Genomic DNA, 12,283 nt, shown 5'->3' with positions numbered 1-12,283 from the left:
TAACTATGGAGTAGCTCCAACTGGTCTTTACGATTTTGAGCGTTTGAACTATGCGTTTGTAGCCCCAAGGAAGGGAACATTTGTCTTAACTCTTTGAACAGAAGCAATTAAAGCTCCAGGGAAAATTTTCGTACTCCTCCTTGGGACGAAGATCAATTATTGGGTAAATATGCAATCTCCTTCATAATGCTCCTTCACACTAAATCTTCGTTCGAACTGAACGAAGCAAACTTCCGAAATTAATCTTCGTCTTAATTAATTTTTAATATCCTCAAGCGTTTTAGGACGTTTTCCCCCTTTCACTCGGTTATTTTCGTTCGAATAACGGAACTCCGGATTCCATACATGAAGAAGTTTTATTCCCCAGAAAGAACACTTAGTTATGTTCTAACCCTCAGATTCTTGTCCCTCAGGTAATCCGTTACGTTCATACATGGGCTAGAAATAATATTGATGGGGCCATAACTTTTCTTTCCAGCAGACCATTCTAGCGCTGATAGATGTAACTTTCTATTGGGGTTTAGTGAATGCGCAACTTCGGTTATATATTACAGATTAGATGGGATAAGACTAAAAGGTTTCTAATGTTTTAATTTTCCAGAAAGTTCCTTTGAGTTAAAAAAACCATTACGGCGTTTTCCCCGCCCTTTGTTAGTGAAACGTTACACTTTTTATGTAGCGGCCCTCCGAGTTTTACCTTCATCTCGTTCAAATAACTGCCGGGTTGAAATAATTCTCTCATAATTCATACCCGAGATAATACTTATATAAACGCAGGAAAAATGACTTGTCAAGACTGTTAACAATATTAAGAAATTGCACTTAAGCCTCCGTAATCCTTTCTGACATGTTGGGAATTTATTGTAATTTTTTCCAAAGTTGCCGGCATTAAATTTCCGACGTTTCGTTTGCCATAATTTTGAATTATGTAGAATGGTAATTGTAAACGAACTTCGCAAATTTGCTCGAAAACGTAGCAAATTCAGTTTCAGCGGATTTGGTTCGTTACGCAGCGCTCATTTGTGGACGGTGATATGTATTTGGGATGCACACTCAATCAAACTTATCCGGAATCACCCAGTATTTTCCAGAAAGGTGTTCCTACTGATTAGTTTTTGCATGCGAATAAACAAACGCCGTATTTGTTGATGGGCAACAAAGTTTAGTTCAACAAAACATTAATGTCGGCACATCGGCAGGATAGACCTCACTAATTAATAAGCCACGTCTCAGGTTTTCTCATTTGAATTTTTCGCTTTAAACTGCCTTAAAACGCCTTTTGTGGGATTATCTGATGTCCAGAGAGGAAGAACAACTGCGTTGGCGGAGCTGGATATGCCCCGAAGAACTGTTGCCCGTGCAGCTGGCGCCTCGCGACGGGTGATTTCGGAAGCTTATTCGAGGTACTCGGAATTGGGAACGTGGCAAAACAGGCCGAGAAGAAGTCGCCGAAACGGCACTACAGATCGACGAGATCGATTTTTAGTGCAAATAGCTGGAAGAAATCCAACGGTAACGATTCCAGAGCTTCGAAGGCAATTTCCACGAGCGACAGAGATACGCGTGTCCGTGGAAACAATTAGAAAACGACTTCGAGCTAGAGAATTATTTAGTCGAAGGGCACTAAAAGTCTCCGAATTGACGAGACAACACAAACGCGATAGATTAAATTGGCGCTTGCAGCGCCAAAATTGGACAACGGACGAACGGCGAAACGTCCCTTTTTCGAACGAAACCTGGATTGTACTTAGATCTGATGATCGGCGATTCCACGTTTTCAGAGGCGGTGGAAGGCAAGCCAGGCTCCATACTGTCCCGAAATATAAAGGGGGAATAGTAATGTTTTGGGGCGGCATAATGATGGGAGAAAAAACTCCCTTAATTCCCATTCGACCCACCTTAACTGGACAGAGGTACGTAAATTTAATGCCTCAAGCAATAATAACAACTTGGAGGGAATTTTTTATTTATGCTCCACCGCGTACCAGTAGAAAAATACCTTGGAAATGGACGGTATCAGAGTTTTAGTAGCGTGGCCTGCTTGTCCTCCAGACCTGAATCTCGTAGAACGTTTATGGGACGTGATTAAAAGAAAGGTTAGGGCTCGGAAATTCAATCTGGGAAATACACAATAACTGATACAAGTAGTTCTTGCAGACTGGAGAAATATTCCTCGATGAAAAATTGACAAACTTTCAGACGCATGCCCCGTCGCATCCGTTCTTGCCTCGAAGTTAGGGGTGGAAATGCAGATTACTAAAACACCCAAAAAGTCTGTAATTTCATTTATAATTTGATTTTTTTATAAATCTTGCTTTTACAAAATGAGAGCCCTTTAGTTTATTTTCGTTATTACGTAATATTTCCACCAAAAATCATTTCTTTGCAAAATCCTGGACGATTCCATGTAAGTTCGATCCAGGGTATTTTTGGATAATTTTGAAAAATTGATAATACATTTTTAGAGCTTTTCGAGCAGCTAAACAATAGCACATCCGATATTAAGGACGAAACGTACACTCTTGCCCCTCGTACGTGAAGTTTTTTTTACAGTATTTTGAAGTCGCTTTGAGATTACTTCCGGCGCGGGGCACAGACGGTACTTTTCTAACGCCTTCGGTACCACCCATTAAAAAAAATCTAGCTCAATAGCCTTCCGATCTCATTGTCGAACGTTTTACGGCCATGGGTTTAAATGGCTAAAAACAATTCTTAATTCGTTCACTTTTGGGAAACACGGGGCATGGCATTCTCTTGAACGTTGATGGGTTGAGTGACGACCTTTCTCTAGCTTAGAGCGCATAGAGTTCCTGCTGTAGCTGAACACCACTCTTCTATTTCAATGGATATCCTCCAATCAAACCAAATTACCGGAATAAACCGATGTTACTTAACCGACCCGTACTTCCGTAAATTTTTCTAAATTTAGTGCACATACGGAACTTTATTGTAACCCAAAGTATTGTTCTACGTCCCCCCCTCCCCCCCAAGTGAAGGTGCCATCGGTCACCAAAACTAAGAAAAAAATAAGATGTGAATTAGGAAACCCTCGGCGGGCAAATATTACCAAAGAATTTACTCCAAGAGATCAAACTACGACTTGACAACATGCAGCCGTTCGCATCTCCCGTCTACTTAAGCAGACAGGGTTCTGGACATAAAAGCGTTCCGTCCAGTTGACCGTACGTGGTTTCTAGGATTAGTTTAGCTGCGTCCAGTAACATACGACGGACAAGTCAACAGCAGACAGAAGTCAACGGGTTAGATGTATGTTGAATCCCTTTCTTGAGCCTCTTGGTGGTTTCATATTTTATGAGAACCGGTTTCCATACTTACGCGATTGCATCGATCATGTCCAGACCCATCTCAACTGTGCACTGGGCGTGATCAGGCCTCGGTTCTGGCAATCCTGACACGCAGTAATAGCAGTCCCCCAGGAGTTTAATTCGCAGACAGTGGTGTTCAGCTGCTAGTTTATCAAATCTAAAATGATGAAAAAACGCTTTGTAAAACACGAAATGGACGATCTTCATTGCGCAAAATCACACACTCGGTACACCTCGCACTGCAAAACAAAGAGGAAAGTAAAAACCTTTATATACGTGAGTGTGTGAGTGTGTGTGTGTGTGTGTGTGAAAGGTTCCTGGTATTTAAACCAACCACATTATGGTATTATAATAGTGGACCACGCGGGCATAAAAGAGGAGTAATATCCATGTAAACCGCTTTAAAATTTTTTTAATGAAATTCATATTAAAATATAAGTTAATTGACGAATAACTTTCCATGTTAATGGGGGAAACTCGTAAAATGGAAATTATGTAAACGAAAATTAAAGAAGAAAGTATCCTCTTTGAGTGTTAGAATAGCTGAAACTGTCATAGAAATTAGCATAGTTAATTTCACAATATTTTCTGAATTTGATAATTTTATCGTCCTGCGGGGACTGACTGTATATTTTACCCCCCCCCCCCCCCTCCCGAAACTTAAAATTTAATGTGCACCTGTAAAACAATATGGTCTTCCTCCGTTAGCATGTGCACTAGCTGAATTCTCTCTCATAAATTAAGCTTCTGTAAAACGTTACCCGGAACAAGAGTGCATGCTACAGCTTATTAGGACTCAGTCACAGCAGGAAATTAAAGATATGTCCGCAGTGGGATCTAAATTGTTCCCGATATTATTTATTCCAGCCAAGACGTTGTTTAAAGAGCAAATAGTTAACCGGGTTTCACAGAGAACATCGCATTCCGCATCAGAAAGAAATATTTACGATAACATATGTGATCGTAGCTCTTTGTCTGCCCTCAAAGTTTCAAGCGCGCCTCGAGAGCTTATCACTTGAACTTTTCATTTCCTGAGAATCCAATAACCTAATTGCGTTTTGGCCCCTCAAAATCAGAAGGAAACGGAACAATAATAGAAAGATGAGCAATTTTAACTTTTACTAAAAATAAAAATTCGATAAAACGAGACTTACCGGGCGAAGAGTTCGTTGAGAATTCGGACGAGTTCTTCAGCGGTGCACTGATCGGAGAGGGTCGTGAACCCGCATATATCGGCGAACAGGATACTGTAACAGGAAGGGAAATTTAATGGGACATTTGATTTACGGTTACCTTGTACATGCCGAACAAATTGGGATTATTCCATTCCAGCAATGGATATTGTTGCAAAAGCTAGACTAAGAGTTTAGTATGTTGTTAATTGCGCACAGGCGAGTAAAAAGTCTATGAGATCCGGATAGGGAGCGGATTTACCATATCGCGAATGGAAATATTACGTGAATGGAAACGTTCGCGAAGGGTCCTTGTTCATTCCGGTCATTGGAGTCATATGTACATAACTCGAACGAAGAGTAAATAATTGCAGGTTTAGATGGCCAGCTTTAAGTCCATTCTCGTACTCACGTTGTATCAAACAACATAAAGCACGAAAGACGAGTTTCGCTTATGGCAACGTGTAGTTCATTAGGCGAAATCTTCCATTCTTGAGGACACAATTGAAAAACGCGCGACCTTCATCGACTTATACAATATGTGTATAAGGATGCGATCCGATTGGTGTGTTATGTATGCGGCAATCTGCAATTTCTGACACAAATTGCGGCATGATTTAGTAAAAAGTCTTGCCTCGCTTATGCCGTTCAGGTACAACGAGCAGAAACTTTTTAAAAATATATATACGAGCAATGGCGAACATCCAACGCGAGAATTTCACCTGGGCACAACGGCAGTGTTGCCGATTTCGCAATTTTCGGGTAAACTTCGTCGCACGACGAATTGCAACATCGCAGTCGCGTTTGCGGAACTCGCGTGTCCTCGCGGTTCAGACAATTCAAATACCTCGTGCGTCAATCGATGAGCTCACGTGACGCCGCCTCGCAAGCAAAATTACTGCCCGAAAATTTGTTGTAAATTTTCCCGTATTTATCGACAAAAGTAATGATTTTTCCGAATCTCGTACTCTCGTGCGCTTTAACAATATGGAAAATGAACGAGTTCGTGAACCCTTGCATATCGGCGATCACAGCGCTGGAATAGAAAAGGTGATTTAACGGGACACCTGATTTATAACCTCTGTGTTAATGTTAACCAGATGCTATTTATCTTATCGTGAAGTTCGTTCATTAAAATATAAAAAATATAGGAGAAAAGCGCTCATCCTGACGTTGAAAAATATATTTGGGATGAAGGGTTCGATTGGAACTTGCCGAAAAACGACAGTCCGGGATAGCGCCGACTGAAGAATGCGATCGGAATGAGGAGGATTAAGAGGGATTTTAAGTGGAATCAAACAATGAATGGGCGGTAATTAAATTATTAATGGGTCAGACGTGGAACGCCCCGAGTGAAATCAGGTGATCGAAAACTTTCGATAACCGATTTCGGGCACTTTTGCTTGGACACGATGCCTCATTGGCCTACGTGTTGCCCTTGTCGCAACAGCACGTGTTCTTCGAAACGACCACCGGAGCTAGTGCTTCGTGCATTTGGGGCGTATCAGCACGGAAATTGTCCGGACAAATGCCCAGGATAAACGACACCACTAAAATCTAATGGGTAAATGTACTGGGGGTTCCCAAAGCCTTTAAGTGCGTCTTCTAACGCACGATTAGCAGTACTCTTTTCGAATTTCATTACGACACGCTCGCTACCACAGGTGTAAACGTGAACATCGAAACAACCCTTCTGGACGGGGTTAAATTCGATGGTCGCACTCACCTCGGGCGAAAAGGGAAAAATTCTTCTCGTGAAGCAATAGTGAATTCGTAGAATGCCAAGATTTCATTGACTAACTCGCGTTCTCTTAGAATGTAGGAAATTCGCCGTTGCTTGGCATATTTGGATGCAGTCTTGATATTTATCATAATTCGTAGAAAGGAACAATTAAGCCATCGCGTATCGAGAATTAATTGGCGTAGCTGCACGAAGCTACGCCGAGAGAATAATGAAGCTGCACGTCTGAGATTATTGAATATCGAAGCTATTTTTTAGCGAAAATTGCCTCTGCTTCGCTATTTGCACACAAACTTTTTAGATTCAGACCAATTTTAAGGCAAATTTCGGTTTTTGTCCTGGACATGCATTAATGGAATTGAAAAAGTTTTTTTTTTTTTTTAAAGAAATAATGAAATATCCAAGATTCATCGGCTCAGGGTGGGGATCGAGGTGCGTGCGCTATGAGGAGGAGAGTACACCATCTCAATTTCTGAAGCGATAAACCGTACTGCATTTTTCCAATTGAGGCTTTCATTTAAAAAGCTTATTCTTCCCCGAACTATCCATTTATAGAATGAAACTGAAGATGATATTATCACGAAAAGTCGCAAAAAGAAAACCTATTACTCACTGAAAAACTATAACGCCCCTGGAAACGTTCACCTCTCAACGAAAAAGACCCCGAGCTTAAATCCTAAACTTTGCTATTTCAGTTATTTACACGGACGGAGATAAAATTGAGCTGAAGGCGGAGTTGTACTTCCATTTATCTTTGTCTTAATAAACATTTTATTCCATTATTTGTTGGCCGTTGGTCTGCTGGGGATTTTGTCGAGGATTTTGAACATAATTTAGATTCCGAGCCAGCCAGAAACGCTAAAGAGTGTCGAGGTTCACTTTATCAGCATACTTTGCAGGTTTTAGGAACTCACCTAACGTTTTCATGTCTTTGAATGTATATTTTATGGAATTGTTCTTCTTTCGGCTGACCCGCGATGTCCGCCTTCATTTCCATTGCGACGTGTCGAGGAAGAACCGAGAGCAGCAATCTTTCCTGAAATTAATTAAGTATTTCAGTGATTTCGGAGGGATAAAATTCAGCGTAATTTCAGCAGATAATCCTGAATATACGTTCCAGATTTCGTCCCAAACAATGGACTCGAAGCTAACAGGAGCCTGCGGTTTTTGCAATTGTACCAATATGAATGCGTATTCATCGACTTAACCGCACGATAGTCCTATCGGTTTTTGTTTGATTTACGTTTCATCCATTGAACTTGGTATCGCTGTGTTAACTTTCCTAATATGGAACGAATCCGCGGTTTAGGGAACTCGCTATTGTGTTCTGGAAAGTTTGCACGGAAAATCAGACGTAAAAATTCTGGCGTTAGGTTATTTGCAGCTTTCAGATGAATTTATGGGTTTTCGGGCCAATAAACACAAAAGCTACGAGGACAGTCCCAGAAGTACCTCACCCGACATACGGAGGACGATTTTCTTCGTTAAAAATTTGCCTTGCGACCCGGTGATGTTATACGTGCGTCATTTCAATGGCCAGAATCAATCGATTCGGTGTCGGAATTTTTCCCCATCCACCGCATCCGCCAGATTTAGCCCCCATGGATTATTTTCCATTTCCCATAACTTGAAAAGAGATTTGCCAATAACGCAGAGGTGGAGCCGGAGTTTGATGCTTATTTTGCAACATTCGGAGCTTCTTAGTATAAATAGGATGTAGAAGCCACACCACATCGCTGGGAAGAGCATATCAACCTCGAAGGAGATTGCGTCGAGAAATGACGGAACATTTTCGATTTTTTTCTTTCAGTGTGCTTTCGGGACTATCCCAGTACTGAGACACCCTCAGAATAAAATGATAAGCCTAATCCGGTATTGACTTAATCCCAAAATAACTTGCCGTTATGTGATCAGACATAATCAAATCGGGCCGTTTTGCTCCACAAAGCTCTATTATTAGCCTTGCAAAGTTGTAGTTTATTTACTAGCGAAACCCAGCTTAAACTGAATATGTAGATTAAATCTTTCAGATGAACAGAGCTGCGGCAAAGCTTTGTTTTGTAGATCCCATTCTCGGCGCCTCATAGCTGGATAATCAACGGCTGATTGGAAAATTGTAATAATTGTTACATGCGAGTGGTAGATGGCAAAATCGTGCAGTTTCTATCGAATATCTGTTAAATTGAATCTCACGGTGAGCTCAATTGTTGGAGCTTAACATTGAACAAACAGCGAAAAGAAAACAATGTCCTCAACTTTGCCATAACTGCTTTAATTTGAATTTCCTATAGTTGCTTTAGAGCCAGGCAATTTCGGGCCTGTGTCCACGAAGCTTTGCACATGGGGAATACCAATTAAAAAATGAAAGATTTGTCGCATGTACAGTAAAACTTTAATCACGCAAATATCTTTCAACGGGTTGATAATTTAGGAAGCCCTAAGGGAAGGAATGTGGAAAGAATCTGGATCGATATCTAAATTGCGGTCGAAATTGCGGGTAAAGAATACCCCGAAGATGATGAGAAAGACAGTAAGCTGATACTTCAGAACTTTCCAGAACAGAGAATGGGAGACTAAGGAATTTGTATGAGATGCCGGGTAAGATAATATATAAAAATGCAAAAAACGTATGGAAAGCCTCAATGCGTCGAAGCCGATTGAAATTCACTTTCCCTGAGCGACCGCAGATTTAATTGTTTCGAATTATCGAAACGAGTTCACGAGTCTTGGAAGAGTTTTGAGGATGCTCAAAAGATTTTATTCATCTTAGAATTTCTCAGGACGTTAATTCTCAATTTAGCCCTCGCTATGACTATGTACTTGGTGTTACAATTATTTATGTCTTAAGGTAGATGGCAATTTTTAGAACACTAATCGAGCTTCGAGAATATATTTTCTCTAAAGTTACTATTTAAAGAATTTCGACCCTCGAATATTCAACTGCCTGTTTCCGGTTCGGGAGGAGGTTGGTCGATGAAGAACACCCTTGATTGCGAGCTCCTAGATGCGCGACTAAGTTTCCGGGTTTGTTTCATCAACGAAAAATGTAAAATTTCAAGAGAAATATACTTCAAATGGTTCATTTAATGATCGTCCCGCTCTACCTACGCATTTTTGCCATCTTTCTGGTAACGCACGAATGCCGCGACGACCGAACCAACGCGTCTGTGGACCGAAACCATTCGTCCAACCAATTTTAAACTTTTTCGAAATTGGCCCGGTGCAGCCCAGCCAAACCACGTGCCTGCGATCGGAACGAGCAGTGATCGGAAGGGGTCAGGTCTGGCGAAGGTGGCGGGTGCGGCAGCAGGTCCCATTTCAGCATTTTGATGGTGTCCTGAACGATGGAAGCGCGAGAGCGCGGAGCGTTCGTTCGTGTCTCGCGTCCCATTCTGGCCTCTTTTCGAGCAATCCATGGTTCAGACTGATAAGTTTTCGTCGGTAGCGACGCCCAGTTCGGGCAGCTCGCGGTACACAGATTCCTTTCTGGTCCCACCAAACGCAGAGCGTTCTCTTCATTCCGCAGCGACTCTCCACCTGTCTCTCAGAGAACTCGTGCGGCACCCGTTTTCCCTCCTTCGGAATTTTTTCCATAGCACGTAAACGTCTGAAAATACCTTGGCGAGTCACGTTTAATGCCTCCGCAAGTTGATCTTGTGTTTGCGCACCATCCTCGTCCAGTAGCGCTCGCAGGTGGGCGTTTTCAATTATTTTCGGTCTTCCGAAGAGGGCTTCTTGTCCTCAGTGTTAAAACCGCCACTTCTGAAGCGTTTGAACCAATCTTCACAGGTAGTTTAGTGCATATTCGGCGTAGGTCTCCTCAAGCAAATGACGTGCTTCGCTGCAGTTTCTTTTCGAAGTAAACCGGAAAAGCGAAACTTCCCGCAAACGCTGTTTATACGGCACGAAACTCGACGTATTCGTTCTTGGACAAGATACATTTGCGTTGCGATATGCGTCGATGTCGCAACCGGTTAATTCTCAAGAACTGCGCATGCTATAAACAAAACACGGTTTCCGCCATGTGTGTCGACTGCACGTGTCGTTAGCGCCATCCATGAGTGAAACCCGGAGACTTAATTGCGCACCTGGCAAGCAAGAATAATTTGAATTTAATTTAGGTTCTTCTCTTCGACTAATTCTTTCAACTGCCCGTCTATATACTTATGCGGTTGAGGATTTAGACAGGTAACAATAACTTGTTTGTTCCCTTTGCATGTCTCAAATTTAGCCTCATCACCAAACATGCAACATGCCAATTTTCCCAAATCGCAGTGCAGTTACGAAAGCGTTCAGCTCATTTAAAAAATTTTCACATGTGCGCTAATCTGCTCTCATTTTTCTTTTGTCCCGAGTAGTCAAATCCCCAATTCGAACTTCATGGGAATAATAATATGGGCGCTTTTCCAAACTTCACGAGGGAGATTTGCCTATAATAGAAAAACTTTTAAAATTGTTTGCTTGCCGTAAAGCTATTTTCGTGCTAATTCATTCGAGAAAAATGGCATACCAAACACCTGCATCTTGAATAATAAGATGTCGAGGGGCTGCGTAAAATTCACGGATAAACCCCATTATGGAAAATTGAATTTTTCGGATTAGACAACCTTGTTTATCTTCGGCTTTTAATGTTGTGTACTTTGCTCATTGTGCGGGATCGAGCTCCTGCCTGATGTGAACATACGGTCGTTTTCACACACAGTTTACAGCATAATTAGCAACTTGTAAATTAATGTTTTTAATTGAAAAATTAACTTTCCTAATTAGCCGAAAACTCCGGGCTGGACTGTGGTTGTCTCACAAGCCCTGCAGTTCTGCGAGGAACTACTCGAGAAAAACGTCCCGAAACAAAATAATATAGAAATGGTCTAATGCGGAAAATATGAAACCTACCTGTTGTTGGTTCTCTCTTTGTATTTTTAATCGGGCTTCGATGCATTGTCTCGTTTCTAAAAAAGCTTTTCTTTGGGCTACTTCCCTCGGATAATGAGTACACACTCCCGCCATGTTGGAGCAGAGAAGAATTATGAAATTGCTGATTATCTGAAAAAAAAAAAATTAACGTCCCTGGGGTTTTGCATTTTAAGCAGTGCTCGCGAACATAATTGTTTACGGTGAAGAGCTCTGTAGAGATTGCTGCTGCTGAAAAGTATCCGTTTATTACCTGAAGAAACAGAGGTATGTACACTCTCACTGTGGAAGGCAAGCATAATGTTTACAGAAAAAGCCACCCCCCACCAAAATCGCCTTACACCACTAAACGCTCGAATGATACTAGTTCTTTACTAGACCAACAAAAATCAGTAATTTAATAGGAAACAAGGGGCATGGAAGCAAATTCAATTTGCTCCCATGGCCGCGGAGGCAGAACGTTCGACAGCACATGGAGCCACAATCCAGTTTACATCGGAAGAGCTTCCGCCTTTCTCGATGTATCTCTCGGTGTACAGAGGAATTCCTCTTGTTCGATGCCAATGGTTGGTCGCCCGTCGGCCACCATACCCATTGGCGGGCGCACAAACCTTCCTACTGCGTGACCAGATTTTTTTACTTACGTGTGAAAAATCTCTGAAATTCGCCACATAAATCAGCAGTACCAGCTCTATAACTGCCAGTATTGTTCCTGACAAAACTGCATCTTTCAGTCGGTTTGGCATCAGCGCGTAAGTCAGATAAGTAGTGGTAACGGCAAAGGCCGTACCAATCAACGGTCTGCCTGTCCCAAAGAAAAATGATATACAGATCTGAAAATGAGAAGGAGTAGTAGCAAAGTCTTATCAATACTTTCCCGCTCATTAAATTTGAATTAAGAAAGTATAAAGACCCTAAATACAGGGTCCGGAAAGCGGCGTTGAACGGTTTTGAAAAGCTTGCCGTGGAAAAGCTAATGAAGTCACGTTTTTCAAAGTGCGATTTCTCGATTTTATCGGTATGACAATTCAGTTTGTTATGGCTGATTGGGAAATAAACCAACGTGTCTTCGCTGTAAAGTGTTTTATTAAAAAATCTGTATTACGGACACAAAGGTGCCGCCACGACGAACT

The 12,283-nt window shown here is 41.7% G+C and overlaps 1 protein-coding gene across 1 annotated transcript in view; it reads right to left on the bottom strand.

Annotated features, from left to right (window-relative positions):
• LOC136344226 (adenylate cyclase type 6) overlaps positions 1-12,283 on the bottom strand; it is a 117,215-nt gene that overhangs the window by 19,194 nt on the left and 85,738 nt on the right. Inside the window, exons 10-14 of the mRNA XM_066291476.1 lie at positions 11,795-11,983; positions 11,133-11,282; positions 7,154-7,275; positions 4,481-4,573; positions 3,337-3,483 (exon numbers count right to left, since the gene is read on the bottom strand). Of these exons, the coding sequence (XP_066147573.1) occupies positions 3,337-3,483; positions 4,481-4,573; positions 7,154-7,275; positions 11,133-11,282; positions 11,795-11,983 (701 nt within the window). The remainder of the gene's footprint in view (positions 1-3,336; positions 3,484-4,480; positions 4,574-7,153; positions 7,276-11,132; positions 11,283-11,794; positions 11,984-12,283) is intronic.

Source organism: Euwallacea fornicatus, chromosome 16 (assembly GCF_040115645.1).
Source record: "Euwallacea fornicatus isolate EFF26 chromosome 16, ASM4011564v1, whole genome shotgun sequence".
Classification (NCBI taxonomy): Eukaryota; Metazoa; Arthropoda; class Insecta; order Coleoptera; family Curculionidae; genus Euwallacea; species Euwallacea fornicatus.
This window is presented reverse-complemented; position numbering and strand designations above follow the sequence as displayed.